The sequence below is a fragment of the Idiotropiscis lumnitzeri genome, chromosome 6 (genome assembly GCF_059441095.1).
Source record: "Idiotropiscis lumnitzeri isolate Australia: NSW breed Sydney's pygmy pipehorse chromosome 6, RoL_Ilum_1.0, whole genome shotgun sequence".
Taxonomy (NCBI): domain Eukaryota; kingdom Metazoa; phylum Chordata; class Actinopteri; order Syngnathiformes; family Syngnathidae; genus Idiotropiscis; species Idiotropiscis lumnitzeri.
Genome location: NC_142396.1, coordinates 22,743,069 through 22,766,847, shown reverse-complemented (window position 1 = coordinate 22,766,847; position 23,779 = coordinate 22,743,069). Strand labels below are relative to the sequence as shown.

The 23,779-nt window shown below is 41.2% G+C and overlaps 1 protein-coding gene across 2 annotated transcripts in view; it reads right to left on the bottom strand.

Annotated features, from left to right (window-relative positions):
• The window catches only part of tat (tyrosine aminotransferase), a 50,381-nt gene extending 30,236 nt beyond the window's left edge, over positions 1-20,145 (bottom strand). For both annotated transcript variants that reach the window (XM_088299340.1, XM_088299341.1), the window contains exons 1-7: positions 19,962-20,145; positions 17,972-18,240; positions 17,657-17,761; positions 15,366-15,433; positions 15,072-15,230; positions 12,602-12,740; positions 12,473-12,525 (exon numbers count right to left, since the gene is read on the bottom strand). In XM_088299340.1, the coding sequence (XP_088155466.1) occupies positions 12,473-12,525; positions 12,602-12,740; positions 15,072-15,230; positions 15,366-15,433; positions 17,657-17,761; positions 17,972-18,240; positions 19,962-19,969 (801 nt within the window). In that variant the 5' untranslated portion in view covers positions 19,970-20,145. The remainder of the gene's footprint in view (positions 1-12,472; positions 12,526-12,601; positions 12,741-15,071; positions 15,231-15,365; positions 15,434-17,656; positions 17,762-17,971; positions 18,241-19,961) is intronic.
• Positions 20,146-23,779: the final 3,634 nt, after the last annotated feature.

Below are 23,779 nucleotides of genomic sequence, written 5' to 3'. Positions count from 1 at the left end.
ATGGCTAGAGTCTAGAGAAAAAAAACTCAGCACATGCAGCATACATTTAAAGACACATACAAAAAGATCCCAAGACTACATGTAGTGGACGGGGAGGATGGAAGAGGGAAGGGGGGACGCAACTAACCAGTTTGAGTCGCAGCTCTTTTTAAATGCTCCGCAGCTCAAGTTTCATCACGGGGGAAAACTAGGAGACCAAGGCAGTAATAACAGGTCTGCAAGTGATTGTCATGGATTTATGTGTCAGTCTTGGCCCCAACAGACCGTATTGACAGGCACACCATTCTCCACTCCAGTCAAGGTGTACCCTAAAGCAAATGTTCCAGAGGGGCAAGAAGGCTCCCTACTGCCTTTTCTTCTCATTGAAAAAATGATGTCCAATGCTCTGAGAACCTAGCTAACTAATTCAATGGACTGATTTTTGGAAGAAAAATCTAGCAGGAGGCTAGAATAGGTGAAGACAGAGGACTACACATGTCATCCACCCAGGAGATAAGGGGTGATGAGGAGCAGAGCAAAAAAGTGTCCAGAGCCAAGCAGAAATATAAAAACTGGTTGGACAGCCCTCAGAAGCAACAACTAAAATCTTCTATAATGGGAAATGAGTGTTTCACATCTCTGTGAATATAATTTTGACCCACTCTATGTTTCAGGATTGCCACATTGGAAGATTTACGAGGATAAATGGCCTCTTTAAGGTTATTTCACACCATTTGACTATTCAACGGATTCAAGTCTGGACTTTGACTAGACCAGTCCAAAACCATCATATTTTTAATTATTTTTCTGTTTTATTTTTTAAGCCATTCTTAAGATGACTTGCGCGTGTGTTTTTATTGTTGGGCGGCAGCCGAACCCAATTGCATTTCAGTTGTGATGACTAACTGATGACCGAACATCTTCTCTCAGGATTTTCTGGTTAATCAGAATTAGAATCATATTACTCGGCCTAGTATGTAAAACACAAGGGATTTATCTCCGTTATGAACTACACTAGTATTGAAAGCAAATACTACCAAGACATGACACATAAGTATAGTAACACAATACAGTACAATACAATTTTATTTACATAGCACATTTCACAACAAGCTGGAGCTGTATCAAAGCGCTTAGTAAGTCTAGTAAGTCTTTTCATAATGTACGTCTACTATTTGCATTGTAGTACAACCCAGTGATAGCTCTTCAAACAATGCCGAGAGCCTTCAAGCAAAGATAATGTGACCAGTTCACAATTATAATTACAATTACAATGCTGTGATAGTTGTGCAGATGATGCCGATTATTGGGGATGTGCAATGATACAGGAGCTCCTTGAGCAGTGTCTAGTGCTGCGGATTATTGATCAATGACACTTGAACGACTATTTAGAGAACAAACACAACAATGATCAATATTTAAAAAATGGTTTGACACAAACAAATTATCACTCAATTTAGACAAAACAAAGTTCATTGTTTTTGGCAGTAGACCAGGTATCACCAAATGGCGGACCGCGGCCCGGATCCGGACCGCGCGATGGTTCGGACCGGACCCATGACCAATCTATGATGATTTTCTTTCAGGGCGCATTCGCAAACGTTGGCGCTACAATTCTAGTTAATACGGAAAAGGCGTCACTGATTTGAGCCAATCAAATCTTTTGTTTACAATCCACTGCCAATTGCGCAGCAGACCGGAAGAGCGTGCTGCTGACAGTATGCCTTGCTAAAAAGTTAGCAAGGTTGATGCGTGTTGTTTTAAATGAATGGATGGAGAAATGTAGTTTTGTTCTAGCTGCAGCCGATTCAAAACCAGTGTGCATCATATGCTCCGAAACCGTCGCAACATTGCAAAGCGCCACTACGGAACAAAGCACTGCCTTTTTTTGCAAAGTTATCCGCAGAAGTTTGAGGTGAGCGCACGCAAAAACATCGAACTTCGAGTTCAGTATAACAGATTTTTACATTTTCGTTTACAGCCCAGCGGCATCCAAACGAATGTTCACTAAAAGTATCATGGATTTTGGGGTACTTAAAAAAACATTCAGTGATGGGGAAGTTGTGAAGGAGTGCTTAAATACGGTATACTCTTTGATTTAATAAAAAAGGTAAATGATGTTAATAAAAAAAGGTAAATGATGTTAACTCAATGCTTAGCACTTGATATATTTCTGCAGGAGATATTTTACTGTTTTTCTGGAAGTGGCAAACTTAGGTTCCTGGAGCCACATTTACTTGAATGTGAAATAAATGCCTTATATTTGTTTGACTGGCAAAGGTGTTTAATGGGAACATTGCTAAATATTGAGTATATAAGTGCGCTCTGTTGAAAATGACTAAATATTGAAACTATATAAAAATGTGAACATAGGCAAAACATTAAGGGAAGTTGGACTTTGCACTAGACCAATCAAACACCAAGTAAAAATCAATGTAAACGCAACTGAAATAGAAAGAGTGTATGAGAATAAATTCCTTGGAGTAGTAATTGATGCCAAATTATCCTGGAAGTCACATATAGATAATGTAAAAAATAAAATGTCAAAAATTATTGGGATCTTATATAAAATCAAGGATGTACTAAATAAGAAGTCTCTATACACATTATATTGTTCCCTATTATAACCATACCTGACTTATTGTGTGGAAATATGGGGAAATGCCCATAAAACCAACACTCTACCTCTTTTCAAGCTGCAAAAAAAAGCAATCAGAATTATTAATCGATCAAAATTTAATGAACCTACAAATCCATTATTCACCAAATTAAACACTATGAAATTTTATGATCTTGTTCAATTTAAAATCGTGCAAATAATGTATAAAGTACATAATTATATGATCTGCCGCAATACTCAGAAGCTGTTTGAAATGAGAGAAAGTTGTTACAACTTACGAACACAAGTTTGTATAAAAAACCTAAACCAAGAACAGAAATTAGGCTTTGGTGTGTTTCTGTAAAAGATGTAATTCTGTGGAATGACTTTGAAACGGACTTGAAAAGATGCAAATCACTTAATGTGTTCAAAAACATGTTCAAAAGTAAAGTACAAAAAAACTATATAAACCAAATATAAGTAAGTAAATTGCCTAAAAAGTGAAATCTGTATTATGTATACCACTGAGTGTAATGTAAATATTTTTATATATTATTAGATTTTATATGGACGATCTATATTAATTGATTTAAATTAAGTAAAAATGCACTGAAAACAGGGGGTAGGACTCGATAAGTTATCTATTTCTTCCTACTCCCTATTGAACATGTAGACTGTGCTTATGACATTCCTTTTTCTCTTCTTTCCTTTTAAATCTTTTTACTTATGATTATATTCATTTCTGTTCTGTTTATGTGTTCAATAAAATTAAAACTTATATAAAACTTATACAATAATACCGTTACACAAGGATGTGAAATATTGCCACTATGGAATTTATGTCGACTGTGCAGAGAGTTAATGGCAATAATAATAATTTGCCCTTTATTAGTCCCACAATGGGGAAATTCGAGATTCGAACCCAGGCCTCCTGGGGAGACTGGGTCCTGAACGCGGCGCCTTAGACCACTCGGCCATCCTGGCAGCCAAGAGGGAAGAAAGTGTTTGAATGTCAGCTGGTTTTAGTGTGCATGGTTCAATAGCACCGACCTGAGAGGAGGAAGTGGTGGTGACCAAGATGAGGGGGTTCAGGAAATTTTTTCTTGCCCTTGTCTTGGTTCTTGCAATACGCAAGCCCTCATGAGTGGGTAGGGTGATACCAAAAAAAATAACTGTCTCAACAGCTCCCGAGCCAGGCCATGATTCCTCAGCAGCCTCAGGATGTATATCTTATGCTGAGCCTTTTCCAGGATGGTGTTTATGTTGGCCTCTCAGGTCCCGAGAGACTGTAATTTCCTGGAACTTGAAGGTCTTAATGTTGACACAAGGCAGTTAGAAAATACTCTGAAGTTCATTATCATCTCTATAGTCTTGAGCGTGTTCAGCTCCAGGTTGTACTGGTCATACCAGAGTGCCAGCTGCCTCACTCCTGCCAATATGGAGACTCCTTACCATCTTTGATAAGAACCATGACTGTGGTGTCGTCTGGAAACTTCAGGGTGGTTTGGGTGAGGCACAGTCGTTGGTTTAGAGGTAGAAGAGAAACAGAGAGAGGACACATCTTTGGAGGTCCCCAGTGCCGATGGCGCATGTTGAAAAAGTTGTCCATCCCAACCTCACTTATTGTGTTCTGCCTGTCGGGAAGATGTGAATCCACTGGTAAATGGAAGGAGCCATACTGAGCTGGAAAAGCTTGAAGGATAAGAGTACTGGGATGTGAGCGCAGAGCTGAAGAACACAAACAGGATCCTCACGTAGATCCATGCGCCTTCAAGGTGCTTCAGGATGAAGCGCAGCTCTTTGGTGACTGTGTCGTCCACGGACGTGTTTGCTCACTAGCCAAACTGCAGGGGACCAACCGGGATCAGGTGATGGTCTTTAGGTGCTCCACTATGAGTCCTTCAAAGGACTTTGTGACTACAGGTGTCAGAACAACAGGCCTGTAGTCCTTCAGTCTCAATCTTTCAGGTTTCTTGGGGAGTGGGATGATGGTGGGGCATTTGAAGCAGGATGGGACATCATACAGATGGTCTCTTGTAGTTTCTGACTGATTTCAGGCCATTCCACACGGTCACAGAGTCATTTGAAGAGTTGCATAGCTTCTATTTCTTCTTCTTCTTTTCCTTTTGGCTTTTCCTTTCAGGGATCGCCACAGCGAATCAGTTGCCTCCATCTAACCCTGTCCTCTGCATCCTCTGCTCTCCCCCCAACTAATTTCATGTCCGCTTAAACTCCATCAAAAAACCTCCACTTTGGTCTTCCTTATGGCCTCTTGCCTGGCACTTGGAAACTCAGCATCCTTCTGCCAATATACTCACTATCTCCTTTCTGGACATGTCCAAACCATCTCAGTCTGGCCACTTTGACTTTATCTCCAAAGCCTCTAACATGTGCTGTGCCTCTGGTGTACTCATTCCTGATCCTATCCATCTTGGTCACTCCAAAAGATACTGTCTTTTCCTCAGTGGCACTGTCTCCAGACCAGACATCACTGGTCTCACCAGAGTTCTATAAATATTTCCTGTTATTTTAGCTGAAACTCTTCTGTCACACATCACACCAGACACTTTTCTCCACCCGTTCCAGCCTGCCTGCACATGCTTCTTCACTTCTTTTCCACACACTCCATTGCTCTGGAGTGTTGACCCCAAATACCTAAACTCCTCCACCATCTTGGTCTCCTCTACCTCCAAGCTCACTCTTCCTCTCGTGTCCCTCTCATTTACACACAGATACTCCGTCTTGTTACGGCTAATCTTCATTCTCCTCCTCTCCAGGGCAAACCCCCACGCCTCAAGCTTCTCCTCCACCTGATCCCTGCTCTCACTAAAGATCAGAATGTCATCTGCAAACATCATAGTCAGTGGAGATTCCTGTCTAACCTCGTCTGTCATCCTGTCCATTACGAAAACAAACAAGCAGGGACTCAGAGCTGATCCCTGATGTAGTCTCACCTCCACCTTGAACTCATTCGTCACACCTACAACACACCTCACCACAGTCTTACAGTCCTCATACATGTCCTGCACCACTTGAAGATACTTCTCTGCTACTCCGGACTTCCTCATACAAAACCACAGTTCCTCTCTGGGCACCCTGTCATAAGCTTTCTCCTGGTCTACAGAGACACAATGCAGCTCCTTCTGACCTCCTCTGTACTTCTCCATCAACACACACAAAGCAAATATTGCAAATGTTGTTCTCTTTTTTGGCATTAAACCATACTGCTGCTCTGCCCTCAGTCTAGCTTCCACTACTCTTTCCCACAGCTTCATTGTGAGGCTTATCAGCTTTATTCCTCTGTAGTTGCCACAACTCTGCACATCTCCCTTGTTCTTAAAAGTAGGCACCAGCACACTTATCCATTTTTTGGGCATCTTCTCACTATCTAAGAACTTGTTGAACAGCCTAGTCAGAAATTCTACTGCTACCTCCCCAAGACACTTCCATACCTCCACAGGTATATCATCAGGGCCGAGTGCCTTTCCACTCTTCACCCTTTTCAATGCCCTTCTCACTTCATTCTTACTGATCTTTGCTACTTCCTGGTCCACAGCAGTCACCTTTTCTACTTTTCATTCTCTCTCATTTTCCTCATCCATCAACTCTTCAAAGTACTCTTTGCATCTTCCCATCACACTACTGGCATCTGTCAACAAACTTCCATCCCTATCCTTTATTACCCTAACCTGCTGCACGTCCTTCCCATCTCTGTCTCTCTGCCATGCCAAAGTGTATAGATCAGTCTCTCCCTCCTTACTGTCCAACATCGCATACAAGTCATCGTAAGCCTCTTGTTTGGCCTTTGCCATTTCTACTTTCACCTTCCGCTGCATGTCCCTGTACTCCTGTCTACTTTCTTCGGTCCTCTCACTGTCCCACTTCTTCTTAGCTAGCCTCTTTCTCTGGATCCATTTCGGCACCTCCTCATTCCACCAACAAGTCTCCTTGTCTCCTTTCCTTCCAGATGACACACCAAGGTCTTTCCTACCCGTCACCCTGATCACATTTGCTGTTGTTGTCCAGTCATTTGTAAGGAACAAACCTGCCCATCACCTCATCACCCCTGTTTTCTGCACCAACGTGTTCATTGAAGTCTGCACCAATGACAACTCTCTCACTTCTAGGGATGCTCAGCATCACTTAATCAAGGTCTAACCAAAAGTTCCTTCTCCTCCAGCTCACATCCGACCTGTGATGCATACCCACTAACAACATTGATCATCACACCTTCGATTTTTAGCTTCAGGCTCATCACTCTATCTGACACTCTTTTTACTTCCATTACGTTCCTAACAAACTCCTCTTTCACAATGACTCCTACTCCAGTTCTCTTCCTTTCTACACCATGATAGAACAACTTGAACCCTGCTCCTAAACTTCAAGGTTTGCTCCCTTCTCACCTGGTCTCCTGAATGCACAGTATGTCCACCATTGCCCGTCATAGTTCCAACATTCAAAGTCCCTACTCTCAGTCCTAGACTCTTTGTGTTCCTCTTCTCTTTCTTCCTGCGGACACATCTTCCTCCTCTACTCTTTGACCATCAATAGTCCAATTTCCACTGGCACCTAGTAGGTCAACAGCACCGGTGGTGGTCGTTGTTAACTCGGCCCTCGACCAATCCAGTATGGAAGTCATATATTTGATTAGAACGTTTGATATGGCCAATGTTTTACGTCGGATACCCTTCCTGAAATAGCCCTCTGCATTTATCTGGGCTTGGGACAGGCACAAGAAGACACTGGCTTGTACCCCCTTATGGCTACATATGGCTACTGCATAGCTTCGATTTCATCCATCCATTATCTGTACCGCTTCTCCTCACAAGGGTGTCGGGGGGGGGTGCTGGAGCCTATCCCAGCTCTCTTTGGGCAGTAGGCAGGGTACACCCTGAACTGGTTGCCAGCCAATCGCAAGGCACGCATAGACAAACAATCATCCGCGCTCACACTCATTCAGAGGGGCAATTTAGAGTGTCCAATCAACCTGCCATGAATGTTTTCGGAATGTGGGAGGAAACCGGAGTACCAGCAGGAAACCCACGCAGCCACGGGGAGAACATGCAAACTCCACACAGAAAGGCCAGAGCCGGAATAAAACCCAGGACCTCTGCACACTGAGGCCATCGTACTAACCAGTCGTCCACTATGCCGAACCTAGCTTCTATTTGTGATATAAAAAATCATTTTTCAGCTGGTTTCTGGCTAATTTTTACAGTGCCCTATTCCCGCTTATAAAGGCGACCTCTTTTGCTTTTCCAAGGTTGCCTGAGTTTGGCAGCGCACCATGGCTTGTTGTGGTTGGAGTAGTTAGAAATCGTGACTCCAAATCCAGGCTGCTCCGGAGTCTCAATATCAAATGTCCCATCTCTACCTACTGACAGAACCCTGGAGCATCTGCAATTGGGTAATTGTCAAACATACATCACAATTATCTATGAACACTTTTTACCCAATTTGAACCTGTTGGCGCAATTATGTGAACAATGTATTTTTTTTAAAATAGCTATAACAATAAATATTATGGGCATAACGAGTTAGTTTTCAATGATTTTCCGAACTAAATAAGGACAATCCGTACTAATTGGCAGCTCCTTCCATTTCCAGCAGATGTAAAGAGACACACACATTCAAAAAAGTTCAATTTATATCTTGTCAGTTCATACAATATTTGCTCAAAAGTCTTGGGAATTATTAAAATACTGTTATTTATTTATTTATCAAGCGTAAGATGAGCCTTTATGTTGTTTTTGGTCAGAGTGCTTTTCATCTTGGAACTCCATGTATGCCCAGTCTCTTCCTTAGTGTTAAGTCATGAGGAGAGAGGTCTGCAGCTCTTTCGATATTGTCCTGGTTTCCTTTGTGACCTCCTTTGTTATTTACCACTGTTCCATGTTATCTCCATTTCAATCATGATTCGCTGGGATCCTAAAGCTTTATAATTTGCTTTGTAACCCTTTCCAGACAGACTGTTTTGTGTGTGGTATTTTATTTATTTAGTTAGTTAGTTAGTTAGTTTTAACGTATTTATTTATTTCGTTTTAATGTATTTATTTATTTTTTGCTGCTTTTTGAGATCAACTTCATTCATTTTGAAGATAAATGGGCTTGGATATCATCAATGAAAATTAACTCAGCTATTCAAAATATTTTCTCAATCACAGTAAATCCATGATTTTAACAAGTTGTGCATGTACTTTTTCCACACAGGGTAGCTTTGAATAGTTTTTTTGACTTAATAAACAATATCACCATTTAAAAATGTATTTTATATTCACTTGGGTTGTCTTTGTCTGATTTTTACATTTGTTTGATGATCTTAATCATTAAAATTGATAAACGAAAAAAGTAAGAGGTTGGCAAATGCTTTTTTGTGACACTTAATATACATGCAAGTCATATTCAGTGTCTCACAAAATAAAGCACACCCCTTACATTCAAAAATATTTATTAAACAACTTCCAAGGAATATAATTTTGTTCCAAAGTAAGGTAGGTAGTGTGTAAAAAAAAAGCTTGAATAACGATGTACATTTACTGTCACCTCAAATTAATTCAAGATTCAGCCATTAACAACTAAATTTCTAGCAACTACATTTACAACATGTTTATGTATGTATGGATTTTAAATTGAACAGTGATTTTAAATTAAATTGGAAAATCAGTGCTGTTGTTCAATACAGCTTCTTTCATCTTAGGCATCTGGCTAAAGTGAAGGCATTTCTTTCCCAGCTTCACTTAGAAAAAGTAATCCATGCCTTCATTACTTCTAGACAAGATTACTGTAATGCAGTTTACTTTGGAGTCAACCAGTCCGCCCTCAAGCGCCTCCAACTGGTCCAAAATGCTGCTGCTCGTCTTTTAACTGGAGCTCGGAAGACGGATCATATAACCCCAATCTTGGCCTCTCTTCACTGGCTCCCAGTGCACTTTAGAGTTCGCTTTAAGATACTTCTGTTCGTCTTCAAAACTTCAAATGGCCTCACCACGGCGTAACTCTCTGAACTCCTCCACCCCTATGCACCTCCCCGCTGCCTCAGGACTGTCGACCAAATGTTGCCGCAGGTGCTGAGGACTAAGTGCAGCCTGAGGGGGTTTATTCATTTGTTTTCTTCTTATTCTTTTTTTTAATTTATTTATTTTTCAAATAATATTTTTCTTACTTTGAGCAGTTTAGTTTTAATTACTTTTATTGATGTAAAGTGTCGTTGAGGGTCTTGAAAGGCGCTTACAAATTGAATGTATTGTTATTATTATTTTTTATTTTATTTTTTTATTATTATTATCGTGCCTTTTCTGTTGTAAGTCCTTCCTTTTGAAATGAGCTCCCATTAAATGTTAGGCAAGACCCCTCTTTGTCAACTTGTAAGACCCGTTTAAAGACCCCTTTATTATTTTTTAGCTTTCGACTCAACATCAGACTGTCATCGTTCTGCTGTTCTTCTGGTATCTATTGTATATATGTTAATGTCTTTTAATTTGTGTTCTAATTTCCCGCTCATTTATATTACACCATATGGAAAGCAATTTGTTACAGCTCCAGCTGTTGTGAAATGCGCAATATAACTAAAGTTGTATTGTATCGCATTGTATCGTATTGTATGTTAGACATTTTGTAAGAAAAGCAAAAATCTTGTCATGACCCGTGTCTGCCACGTCAGTGTTTTTGTTGTTATTTTCTTCCCTCCTTCCTGCCATGTGCCTTTTGTTATTGTTTTCATCACCTCCCTGCCATGTGCCTTTGTTATTGTTTTCGTTCTCACCAGCTACGCACCTGTTCCTAGTCATCATCACGCACCTGTTCCTAGTCATCATCACGCACCTGCTTCCCATCTGCTCCCCTAAGTACCCGGACTATTTAAACCTTCCAGACCGACAACGCAGTGTCGGGTCATTACCCTGTTTGCCTCCTGTTGCCACGTCACCTCGGACTCGCACGACTTGCGCTTCGCTCCCGTTGTTGCACTTGTCTTCGTTCCCTGTCCGCCTGGCTCGTTCCCGTCTCGTGTTTGGTCCTTGTCATCGTCCAGTTAGTCTCGTTCAGTTGCCTGTGTTGTTTCTTTGCCCACGCCCCGTTGTTCGTCCCCACCAAGCTCCACAATAAATCTCCTTAAAGCTTCACCTACCCCTGCTTCCTCGCTTCTTGGGTCCACCTCCTCATCGCCGCAAGGCGACTCCTGACAAATCTTTTAAACAAGCATTTGGATAATCTGCTGGTTTGTATTAATGAGTTTCATTTATTGCACATTAGCCCTGATCTACTGTTGTCTGATGAGAGAGAGAGAGAGAGAGAGAGAGGGAGAGAGAGACCAAAATACATACTATACATAATGCTGTGGTATTGTCTACCATCCTCCTGCAGGGTTCGAAGTTAACTTTAAAAACTGCTTGCCCATAGGGCAAGTGCCACTAAAATTTGCCTTGTCTGAGTGGCCAAATTACTTGCCCAACTTTGGTCAAGTGACATTTTTTTTTCTCTTGCCCGAAGATTAAATTACCTTGCCCTGAGTGACTTTTTGTATGACAAAGTGTCTAATTACAAATTGCATGAATTTTTTGTTCGGACAGTTCCTGCCTAGAAAGAATTAAAAATACGTTACAATCATAAGTGTTGCTTATATAAAAATGTATCATGTATTAACACATTAATTATGTGTCTGCTGACCCAGGATTATGTTATTCCTTCATGAGTTCTATGTTGCGGACGTTGCAGGCATTAAGAAACAGTCAATGAAGCATATGTCCGTAAGGAGCTGGCAGCTGGGCAGGTAGAACTGATCCTGTGAAAGCTAGACTAAGAATAAAATGTTTATGGTTGTAAAATGTGTGCCACAAATGTAAATAAACATATAATCATAAATTAATCTTGTTTTCATCATCAACCATGAAACCCTGCTCACAACAGCATGTATCATCCTGTGCAGTTATTAAAAATGTTAATTGTAGTTTTAATAATTAACAAATCTGCATGTTAAATTGGGAAAATGATATTACAGCAATCCAGATTATCAATTTTAAGTCCAGGAGAGCCTATTAATTGAGTAATCACATGAGTAAATTATGAGTGTGGGAAATTTGTGTATTCCTTTAAGACCAGTGCCTGTGGTGCTGCCTCCATAAGTTTCATAGCATAAACAGAACACAGTCACTGACACTATGTCAGGTCACATCATGAAGCTAATGAATTAACAGCCAATAATCAAATATTACTCCCTTCCTTACTTACAACTGAATTGTCTACTTAAAAATATTCGAGTTATTTTAGTCATGTCAGAGGAATCCGAAATGTTCGGATTTGAACGAACTCGTCGCCACTTGTAAACATGCGCAGAAAGATGCGCAGAAGGTAAGAAAACTTCCGGCTGTCAATTTTCGGCCGAAATATCGTAGGTTTTTGTTGTGTTTTTCAAACATCAAATGAGGATGCAACTACAGCGAATTCCAATACTGCGGGATTTATTGACGTTCACTTTAACTCGACACTTCACTTAACTAACTGATCCCCGTAGCGTCCGCCCATTGCCCCCGATAAGGCCAATGGACCATACCACAACATAAGGGGGTTGTCTGGGTTAAACCATCACCATACAGTGCATACAAACAGATCACACCACAGTTTTCGTCGAAATTAAAGATATTTGGCTGCTTTAAAAAATGTTTGCCCGGTCGGGTAAGTTGCCCATAATTTTACCTTGCCCGTGGCCAAATTTCACTTGCCCCGGGCAATCGGGAAGCGGTTAACCGCGAACACTGCTCCTGGACAAATACTGACAGATAAAACATAATCCTTGCCATCACTGTGTTGAAAAATGTTTATTGCCGTTTGCCTGTGGAGACCAGCTAAGTCCACATGCCAACCTGATATGACACTTTATCAACTGTATAGTGGACTCACCATGTTTCTGTAGATTTCATCTGCCAGGATGGGCAGATAGTTTCTGGAAGCCACTGTGAAAAAGAACAACCAATATATAAATCTATGGAGGGGATTTGGAGCAAGAGTTGTGGCAGCATTGCTGATGACCTGTGAGGATCTTCTGTAGATGTTCTTTGGTGAAAACAGAGCCACACGGGTTGGAGGGATTGGTGACAATTAAAAGTGATGTCCTGTCATCAACCAGGCTCTCCAAATGTTGCAGATCCACCTCCCATGACTTCTCTGGCTAGCAATTTCAGAAGAATTTATGTATCAGCAGCTTAATGAAAAAACTCTGTTACAATACGAGAAACAAACAAAAAAGTTAGTGATGTCAGAGTAATGCTACCAAGCAGCAAAGCAGACAAGAATCTTTCCCACAACTATGTCACATCCAGACTATCCATTTCTGCTGTTTTGCACAAATATGATTTCCAACCCTAGAATGTACTACAATGGAGCTGGAAGAGGTGTGACCCCCTGATCCGCAGAATGCAAGCCTACCGGTGCCTGGAAATCAAACTACCAGCTATGGCCAAAAAGATCCTCTGCCTTGTTTATCTTTGGTTGAGGAAAGCCAGGGGATTAAACCCCAATAGTAAATCCAAAAATGAGCCCCTTGAGGCAGTCGGTCAGATATTATGACACCTTCTGGTAACTCCTGCAGCTGTGTTAGCACCATGTCATCTGTTGAAAGAAAAGACTCTCCAGTACTGCTGTTTCAGCGGCAAAAATAAAAAAGGGCACACGTTATGAGCACAAAGCATATTTCTATAAACTTAGGCACCACGGGCAGACTCAGACAGTGAGAGAAACTATTGTTGAGCTTGTCAACTACTGCCTATTTCAAGATGGGTAGCCCCCAGCCATTAAGATGCCGACTCGTCACAGTCTACAAGCTTCAATGGGTGTTTGGAGCTCAGGCCAAAACCGAAGAACTCCACACCGTACCGTAGAAGAAAGGAGAAATACAATCAAATTACAAAACTTGCTGTCTTGCCCGTGCAGCTGTCTACTCAGTTGAATCACCTTCTCAGGGAGCTGTTATCCCCCCAGACTCTGCTTCGCATCTGAGGCTGAAGAAACATTCTATGAAGAGTTTGACATCCAAATTAAAGAGCTCCTTGAAAAATAGCATCTATTTCTACTTGGGGACCTCAGTGCCAGGATTGGCTCGGATGACAGCTCCTGGGCTGGGCATACGGAAAGTCAATGATAATGGACAGCGGCTACTTGATCTTTGCTTCTGACCTCTGCAACACAAACATCTTCCCCACACAGATACATCATTGAACAGGGCACGGCAACTTGCAACTCAGTCCACACCCTCACCCAGACTGGACCTTGAACGTTAATTAATTCATGAAAATAAATGCATCAAAGCGAGATATAGTATAAAATATTTAAAACAAACAAACAACAAAAAAAAGCAGAAAATTTAATTGTTTGCGTTTTTTGGTTCTATGATTTGTATTTTTTGTAATCACTTGTTTTAACATCTTTATTAATATTGTATGTTTTCGGTTCATTAGCATAGTTATTCCACAAGGTAACTCCTCTAACAGAGATTTTAAATACAAGTTATAACAACTTCTTCAGTTATACATTTTAGTTTGAGTTATTCATACAGAAGTGTGTTTATACCATATGGCATATGCTATTGGTTTATGTTTACAATTTAAATGATTCTAGACCAGAGGTTCCCAAGTCCAGTCCTCAAGTTCCAGCCTGTTATAGGTGTGTCCCTTTTCCAACTGTCATGGTCCATTTTTGTTCGGTCATGTTGATGTTTGTTTTTGTCCAGCTGGAGTGGGGGCGTTTCCTTCCAGCGCTTCGTTCCGGGTCATGTCTGGAGAGACGCGCCCACAGCCACGCACCTGTCACTCGTCACGTTCTTGATTACGGCACTATTTAAGGAATCCATGCCGACAACTCAGCGTCGGAAGATTCCCCTTGCTCATGATCCCAAGCAGCGAATTGTTAGACGTCTCATTTTTTGCCCTCCGTGATTCATGTCCTTATTTAATTCGTGCTTTTTTGTGAATTGGTTTTCCTTGTCCTTCAGCGGCAAGCGATTTTCATTTAGTTTTTTGTTCCTTGCCTTTTGCAAACGTTTTTTGTTCCCGTAGTTATTTTCCTGGTGTGTTTTTCCACCAGCGTCCTTTGTTGCACTTTGTTGGTCTCGCGTATGAAGTAGATTGTTCTTTGGTCTTATATATATATAAATATTATACTTTTAAAACTGTTGATCAAATGTGTTTGTTGATTTGAGACTTGTTTTTTTTTTTTCCTCTTTCTTCTTTTAGCTTGGCATTACAGCACATGCATTAGAGCATGAGTGAGTATGTTCCTGTCGATACGGATATGGCATACGAGTATTGACACTGCTTGACCCTGTGCTCAGTCCTGTAACAAAAGGTTAGATATCATGCTTGAGATTAACAAAATACCCGTCTTTGAGTTTTGAGTTGGAGTTCAACTTAGAATTTGTCATGTGGAAATTTGAATGTCATTTTTGGAAGAGTTTATTTTTAACAAGAAGAAAAAAATCATGTGTCTTTGCAATGGGATGACATACCAGTAGGTTGTAGAGTTTGACCTCGATGCCAAAGGATAATGCCAGAGTCTTATATAATGAGAAGCCTGGACGTGGAATCAGGATGTTGTCCCCTGGATTGCACAGAACACTGATAGCCAGGTCAATGGCTTGACTGCACCCACTGGTCAAAATCACATCCTGCATAGGAGGGGAAAGAAATTTGAAAGTAGAACTTCACATTACAGACCTATCAATATTGTATATAGTGTTTTTCAATAGGTCATACTTCATTTTTACTGCTGTCACAATTGAGTTAGAATGCAGATATCTCACCTCTGCTTCTAGAGGAGCATCAGAGCAGCTGTAAAAGCTGGCTACCACCTGTCGGCTCTTTAAGTAACCTGCCAGGAATAATACATAGAGATCATGAGATAATGGGTTGACAAAGAAACAATATTTGTGCAAACTCAAACAAAACAGAGGCCTTGATTAAAAAAAAAAAAAAAAAAAAGGTTCACAAAAGTATGCACATATACTATAAGGCTCAGTACTACTTTTTGACCAGGTACAAAGATTATTCTTGAAAAAATATGGGCAATGTTCCCCTTAATTTTCATAGGTCTGAGCATTCACACAAAATCCCAGAGCATTCCTTGGACAATGGTGAGAAACACGCTCAGACGTAAGTATGGATGGACTAACAATGCCACTCACTCGTCATAGCAAGAAGTGATGCCACCGGAGGCCACCTACAATGTCACTCGTTAAGCACACTTAACTGGAATACGTTGATTTCTCGGCGGCGTTTTCACATTATTTTATCATTATCTCTACGGCAAAAATACAGCTGTGTTGATTTATAAAAATATATTAAATCCATCCATCCATTATCAGTAACGCTTCTCCTCACAAGGGTCGCGGATGGAGCCTATCCTAGTTATCTTTGTGTAGTACACCCTGAACTGACTGCCAGCCAATCGCAGGGCACACATAGACGGATGGACAACCTTCCACACTCACAGTCATACCTAGGGGCAATTTAGCGAGTCCAATCAACCTTTTTTTTTTTTGCAATGTGGGAGGAAACCGGAGTACACGGAGAAAAACCACTCAGGCACGAAGAGAACATGCAAACTCCACACAGGAGAGCCGGAGTCGAAATTGAACCCAGGACCTATACACTGTGAGGCCATCCTGCTAACCAGTCGTCCACGTGCCGCCCGGCCCAATTCATATTTTGGAAAAAATTTATATATATTTGGCCTTAAACGTATCCTCAGTATGCAAGCTACTTCTGATAAAATCACTTCCATAGTTAAACAGATGACTCAATTGTAAACCTGAAATGAAATTCTAAATAATATAATATCAGTATTTGCAATACAATACAATCCAATTTTACATGGCATTTGAGATGCAGATGGAGCTGTAACAGCACTTTCCATATGGTGTAATATAAACTAGCAGGTAATAAGAACACAAATTAAAACACATTAACACATTTACAGTCTCATGTTGAGTCAAAAGCTAAAGAATAAAAATGTGTCTTCAAACGTGTTTTAAAAAATGGACAGAGAGGGGGCTTGCCTAACATTTAATGGAAGCTTATTCCATAGGAAAGGACCGGCAACAGAAAAGGCATGATCCCCCCTGAGGTTGTGCTTAGTCCTCGGCACCTCCAGGAGCGTTTGGTCCACAGACCTGAGGCACCGGGCAGGTGCGTAGAGGTTGAGGAGTTCAGAGAGGTACGTTGGGGCGAGGCCATTTAAACATTTGAAGACGAACAGAAGTATCTTAAAGCAAACTCTAAAGTGCACTGGGAACCTATGAAGAGAAAGATTGGGGTTAAGTGATCCGTATTCCGAGCGCCAGTTAAAAGGCGAGCTCCGGCATTTTGGACCAGTTGGAGGCGCTTGAGCGAGGACTGGCTGACTCCAAAGTAAACTGCATTACAGTAATGTATCCCAAATGTAACAAATGCATGGATTACTGTTTCTAAGTGCTTTTGGGAGAGAAAGGGCTTCACTTAAGCCTGCTGCCCAAGATGAAAGAAGCTGGATCGGACAACAGCACTGATCTACTGATCTAATTTAAAATGACTGTCCAGTTCAAAACCTAAGTTTGAGACTGTTAGCTTTTGATAATATGTCAGTTTTCCGTTTTTTCTGCAAAAGAAAATAAAAAATTACTTTTGCCCCTAATTTAGGTGAAGGTGGAGCCTCATAAAAGGTTATACACTTCATTCGTCAAGAATAAAAACACATGATCACAATCATTACGCAAAAAGTCCATCCATCCATCCATTATCTGTACCACTTCTCCTCACTAGGGTCGCGGGGCGTGCTGGAGCCTGTCCCAGCTCTCTTCGGGCAGTAGGCGGGGGACACCTTGAACTGGTTGCCAGCCAATCGCAGGTACACAAGAAGTGTTATATCCAAATTTTGGGTGTAACATAGTGTGTAGTTTCTATTTATGTACACTGGCTTCCTCCCACAGTTCAAAATGTAAGTTTTAGTTCATCAAAGGCTTTAAATTGCCAGTTTGTGTGAATATGAAGCACTGCGACTCTTCATATTTAGAATGTTGCTGTTTTTTTAATTAATTTTCTGACAAATAAAACTCACCAACAGAAGGAGCATAGCCATTGTATTGGTGTGAATCTATTGCGTCTTTCATGGCTTGAAGCACCGCATCATCTGTAGGAAGATTTCCAAAGACAGTAGGATCCCCTGAGAATTACATGTGCAAGTCAGTTTTGTGTTAACAGAGTCAGACAGTGTCGTATGAAAACTATTCTTGACGTTGCTGAAGCATGCATTGTTCTCTCATGACTTCACATGTTGTTTATATGTGCTGTATGTTTCACTGCTTAAATGATTTTGGTGTGCTTTTCCGTTAATAGAATTGCAGCACTTTGATCTCACAAAGAACCTTCTCACCAATCGAAAGAGCGATCATTGCTTTATCTGGGTTTGGAGAAAGCTTCATCCCATCCACGATGGTCCTTATGGGATTAAGGGTGTTCTGAGCCATCAGGGAAGGCTTCACTTCCCATGTCTTCCTCCGGCACTTGTCTTTGGCAGGAGCCGAACTTCTATTGACATTGACATGGGGAATGGCCTTCCCATTGACTCCGTTCCCATTCAGGTGTTTGCCATTGGTATTGTCATTCATCTGAACCAAGTAAGACTTGGTATCATTCCTGGCACTGTTATGGAGAATGGTTGTGAGAACAATAAAATACAGGAGCATTTCACATGGTTGAAAGAAGGTAGACCCGCGTCAATCTCTCATTTACCCTCGCTGTGTGAACGAGAGATTTCGCTGCTCTTTCCTGCCGGCTGCTGGCAGACTTTTTAACAAGAACATTGGGTCAAGCCTACAAACGGGCGGGCATTAGTGCAATAGTGCAGTCCTATGATGCAATACACACCACTACTGTACTTTATCCAATGGTGTACTTAAATATTGACCAATGCTGTATTTTGTTTACCATTGCAGTATTTTTATTATTCCAGTAGTTCAACCATTGCAGTACTTTTATCATTGCAGTATTCTTATCATTGCAGTACTTTTATCATTGCAGTATTTTTATCATTGCAGTATTTTTTTTATTTTTTATCATTGCAGTATGTTTTATCATTGCAGCTTTTTTTCATTTCTCCTCTGTACCATGGACAGACATTATGAGTGTTTCCTGACACTTGTATATGTTGTGGGACGTAAGTGTGTATAAACATGGGGTTTTGTGTATATATGTATATACTGAGTATATTTGCATGCTTTTTATGAATGTCTGCTGCTAATATTATACATTAATAGCTACATTACACCGCCGCCTCTGTGTGATCTATATCTTTGCTGCTGTAACACTGCAAATTTCCCCATTGGGGGACTATTAAAAGACATCTTTATCTTTAATTTTCATTTACTTACTTTCCATTCAGGATACGCCTCGTGTTTAATAAATGATTGCTATTTACCAGCACAACATCCATCCATCCATTATCTGCGCCGCTTCTCCTCACAAGGATCGAGGATGTGCTGGAGCCCAACCCAGCTGTCTACAGCCAGTAGGCGGGATACACCCTAGATTGGTTGCCAGACAATCACAGGGCACACAAAGACAAACAATCATTCACGCTCACAAACACACCTCGGGAAATTTAGGGTGTCCAATCAACCTGCCATGCATGTTTTTGGAATATGAGAGGAAACCGGAGTACCCGGAGGAAACTCACGCAGGCACGGGGAGAACAGGCACACAGGAAGGCCAGAGCCGGAATCAAACCCTGCACCTCTGAACTGTGAGGCCATCGTGCTAACCAGTCGGCGACCGATCAGCACAACAACCAGCACACAGCATAAAAATGTTCATATACTCTACTTCATCAACCGTCATAATAATATCTCGCATGCAGACAGCATATGTGTCATTGTAATTATCGTTAGTAATAGGAGCAGTACTGGGAGTAGTTGTTAATGTCATAACATTTAATAATTAAAATATTTTTATACACAAAAAATAATTACTATTATTCTTGTTATTATTGTAATTTATCTGCAATAGTGGATGCCATAATTCCTTTCACTGAAGCAATGAAGATTTACTGAAATGTGTCCAAGTCTGAATCTTCAAGCAAACTGTAAATGTGACCCGATTTACACAGTATCCATGATAAAACTTTGAAAATCAATTTACAACACAACACACGCAAAAGCACAGTTTAATATCCTCACAAGAAATGAATAAACCCTCTAGCAGTCTTTTAAGTGCAAATAAACTTATGCAGTTTAAAATCATTTATTTGAAAGCAGATAGCCAAGACATCATCGTCACCATCATCATATTATAACAAACACTATACCTGATTTTTATTAACTAAACAAAATGTTACTCAAATATCAGGAAAATAGCGACATCCTTACCTCATCATTAACTCCCTCTCACGTTTTCCCAAATCAGCTTCTTAAAATAATGAATGTATAGGGATTTGATTGGCCCATTTTATAGCAAGAAAATGGGTGTTGAATCCAGCCCAGATTTCCATTGGTTGAGTCTGAAAGGGTTGCTGCTACACCCCCCTTACATCACAAAGAGGAACCATACCACTGCTAGTCCTCATCAACACCTTTTCGGTGGGGGTAGCTTCAACAGACCATACTTTTCCTGATGTTGCAAGAAGTGCAACAAACACTCAGGTCAAAAAAGGAATGCAGATAACGTTTAGTTCCCACAGACCTGGTTAATCCATATTTAGTTTACATAACATTATATGCATTACATTGCCCACTTAAACAAAACCAGTGACTGAGTACAGTAGATTATATATTTTTACTTGAAAAAATATTTAAACTTAATATTTAAATTATTAAATCTGTCTTACGTACCTAATATTTTATTATTGTAATCATTTATGGTATCCTTTTAGAGGCAGTAATAACACCTCAAATTGTTAAACATCATTCATCTATTTTAATTGTCTAATAGTTGAAAACATGAAGAAGCACCATTTATGAACTAGGCTGTCCTTAAAGATGAAACTGGTCTACCCAGTCATACCTCACACTGCAAACTGTTTGTTTAACAAAAACGACAGCCGAAGGAGCTTGGGGACATGGGTAGTTTTTCATTGGCTTCTATTTAAAACACAATATGTTTAAGCCAAATAACATGTTTAGTCCATCAAAATTATTGACTGCAAATAATATTTGTATGCCGTTTTTAATTTCAGTCTTCATGTGTGATCAGCATAATGATATTAATGTATTCGCAGTCTAGAGTAGCAGCTTCACCTAAATGTATGTTAACAACATTAATTTGTTTCATAGTGAAGGGTAAATTTCATAATAAAAGAGTAATGCCATTTTATGTTGCCACTGACCGTTTAAAATTTTACCAAATTCAAGTGTTGTATTTGTCCTGAAAGTATTTCACTTGAAATTTTTAATAAAAATGTACCCAACTAACACAGAATTCAAAATAGATAATAAATGCTTTGACTTTTTTTCTTTCAAAACTATAACTACGTGTTCAAATGAGAGTAGCCATGGGTCAACAAATGTTGTTTGACTTTCTGCTTGCCACAAGCCTTCAGAAAGTCCAGTGACGTTTTAAACCAATATTAGGCAAGGCAAGGGAAGTTTATTTGTTTAGTACATCTCATGTACAAAACAATTCAAAGTGCTTTCTATAAAATGTTAAAAGTATTAAAGAAAGCAAAACAACTATTAAGACATTACGAAATCACAATAAAATAACATGAGATAAGATTAAAATGATTAAGACCATGTATCAGCCTAGATAAATTTAAAAGAAAAATGAAGATAAATGAAAAGAAATTAAAAAAAAAACGAGGATTAAAACAAGAATAAAGGCTGGATTCATGTGAATGCAGCAGTAAACAATAATGTTTTCAGACCTGATTGAAATGTACTGACAGTTTGAGCAGACCTCAGGTATTCAGGGAGTTTGTTCCACAGGGGAGGAGCATAGTAACTCAATGCTGCTTCACTTTCTTTGGTTATGTATCTGGAAACACACAAGAGACCTGCCCCAGACGACCCGAGGGGTCTGGATGCTTCATAGGATACTCATACATAGATCATGTATTTTGGTCCAAAGCCATTTAGAGATTAAAATTATTGACTCACTGGAAGCCAGTGTAGTGATTTGGAGGGGAGATGTGATATGTTCCAGTTTCCAAAACAGAGGCGGTTGACTGATTTATTTTTTATTAAGACCTGTAAAAACACCATTAAAGCAGTGGTGGACGGTCAAGGCTTTCAAGGCCTTGTCTGCTGGCCTAACATAATCAAGAAATCATGATCATATTTATGATAATAATTCCATTATACACATATATATATATATAGATATATATATATATATATAAATATATATATATATATATACACACATACATACTCGGCACGGTGGCCGACTGGTTAGCACGATGGCCTCACAGTGAGAGAGAGCATCGGGCGTGGGTTCAATCCCAGCTCCGGCCATCCTGTGTGGAGTTTGCATGTTCTCCCCGTGCCTGCGTGGGTTTCCTCCGGGTACTCCGGTTTCCTCCCACATTCCAAAAACATGCATGGCAGGCCTTGTCCAGGTTGAATTTCCTGAGGACTCTCAGGAAGTGCAGACGCTGGTGGACCTTCTTTACCACTGCTGTGGTGTTGTGTGTCCAAGAAAGGTCATCGGAGATCTGTACTCCCAGGAACTTGAACGTGTGGACCCTCTCCACACACACGCCTTTGGGGTGGCACAGTCTTGTTCCTCCGAAAGTCGACGATCTCCTTTGTTTTTGTTGAGTTGCAGTCTGTTGTCCTCACACCAAGCCGTTAGTCTCTGGACCGCCTCCCTGTAGGCTGCCTTGTCACCTTTCGAGATCAGACCGACCACTGTCGTATCGTCAGCAAATTTGATGACAGTGTTACCGTGGGCCGGGCTGCAGTCATAGCTGTAGAGGGCATATAGGAGAGGGCTCAGCACGCATCCTTGAGAGGAACTATGTGCTCAGTGTTTGGGTGGAGGACGTGTAGGGGCAGAGCAGCACAGTCTGGGGTCTGTTGGTCAGAAAGTCCTTAATCCAGATGCGTGTGAGGGCAGGGAGGCCGAGAATGTCTAGTTTGGAGATGAGGATGTCTGAGATGATTGTGTTGAATGCCGAGCTGTAGTCCACAAAGAGCATCCTGGCATAGCTCTGCTGTTGTTCCAGATGGCCCAGCACAACATGCAGAGCAGTGTCGATGGCATCCTAAGTGGATCTGTTTGGTCGGTATGCAAACTGGTAGGGGTCCAGTGTGGGAGGAAGGCAGTCCCTGATGTGCTGGAGAACCAGTCTCTTGAAGCACTTCATGATGACTGACGTGAGATCAACAGGACGGTAGTCATTCAGGAGGACTGCGGGTGACTTTTTGGGGACAGGAATAATGGTGTCATGACCCGTTGTGTTCCTGCCATGTCTCACGTGTGCTTTGTTTGTTTTCCCAGCTGACGTGGGGGCGTTTCTCCAGCGCTCTTCCCCGGGCACGCTGCCACGCCTGGAGAGGCGCGCCCGCCAGCCACGCACCGGATCATAATCAACTCTTGATTATCTTCTCCTCTTAAACCCTCCTCGTCCGACGGGTCGACGTCGGATGATTTTCCTTGCTCACGATCACGTACCAAGCGAATACCCTTGCCATTGTTTTTGTGCTCCACGTGTGTTTTGACCTCTCGCCCGTCTTACGACTCCGCCTCTTGCCTTAGCCCTTACTTAGCGATCCGTCGCTGATTGACACTCCTTATCCTTCCGCGGTAAGCGATTTCCGTTTAATTTTGTTTCCTTGCCGTTGGCAAGCGTTTTCTGTTCACTACGTTTTTCTCCCTGGGTTGGTTTGTCCCCCAGCACTTTCGGTTAGTACCCTCGGCACTTCGTTGTTGATCCTTTGTTATTTTTTGATCTCTGCCGGAGAATAAATTCCTTTGTAAACCTCTCCGCCCTGTTTCGTGTCTGCTCTTAACGAGTCCACCTCGACAATCGCGGCTCTGCCGGGATCGTCGCCTGACAGAATCATCCGACCCTGCCGGTCCCTGGGGGCCACGTCGAGCCTGTCATCGGGCTACCACCCTCAATCAAATGGTCAGTCAGAGAGGGCGAACCAGGACCTGGAGGCCGCCTTACGGTGCGTGTGCAGCGATCAGCCGGCCACGTGGGCTGACCACCTTCCTTGGGCAGAGTACGCGCATAACACCTTGG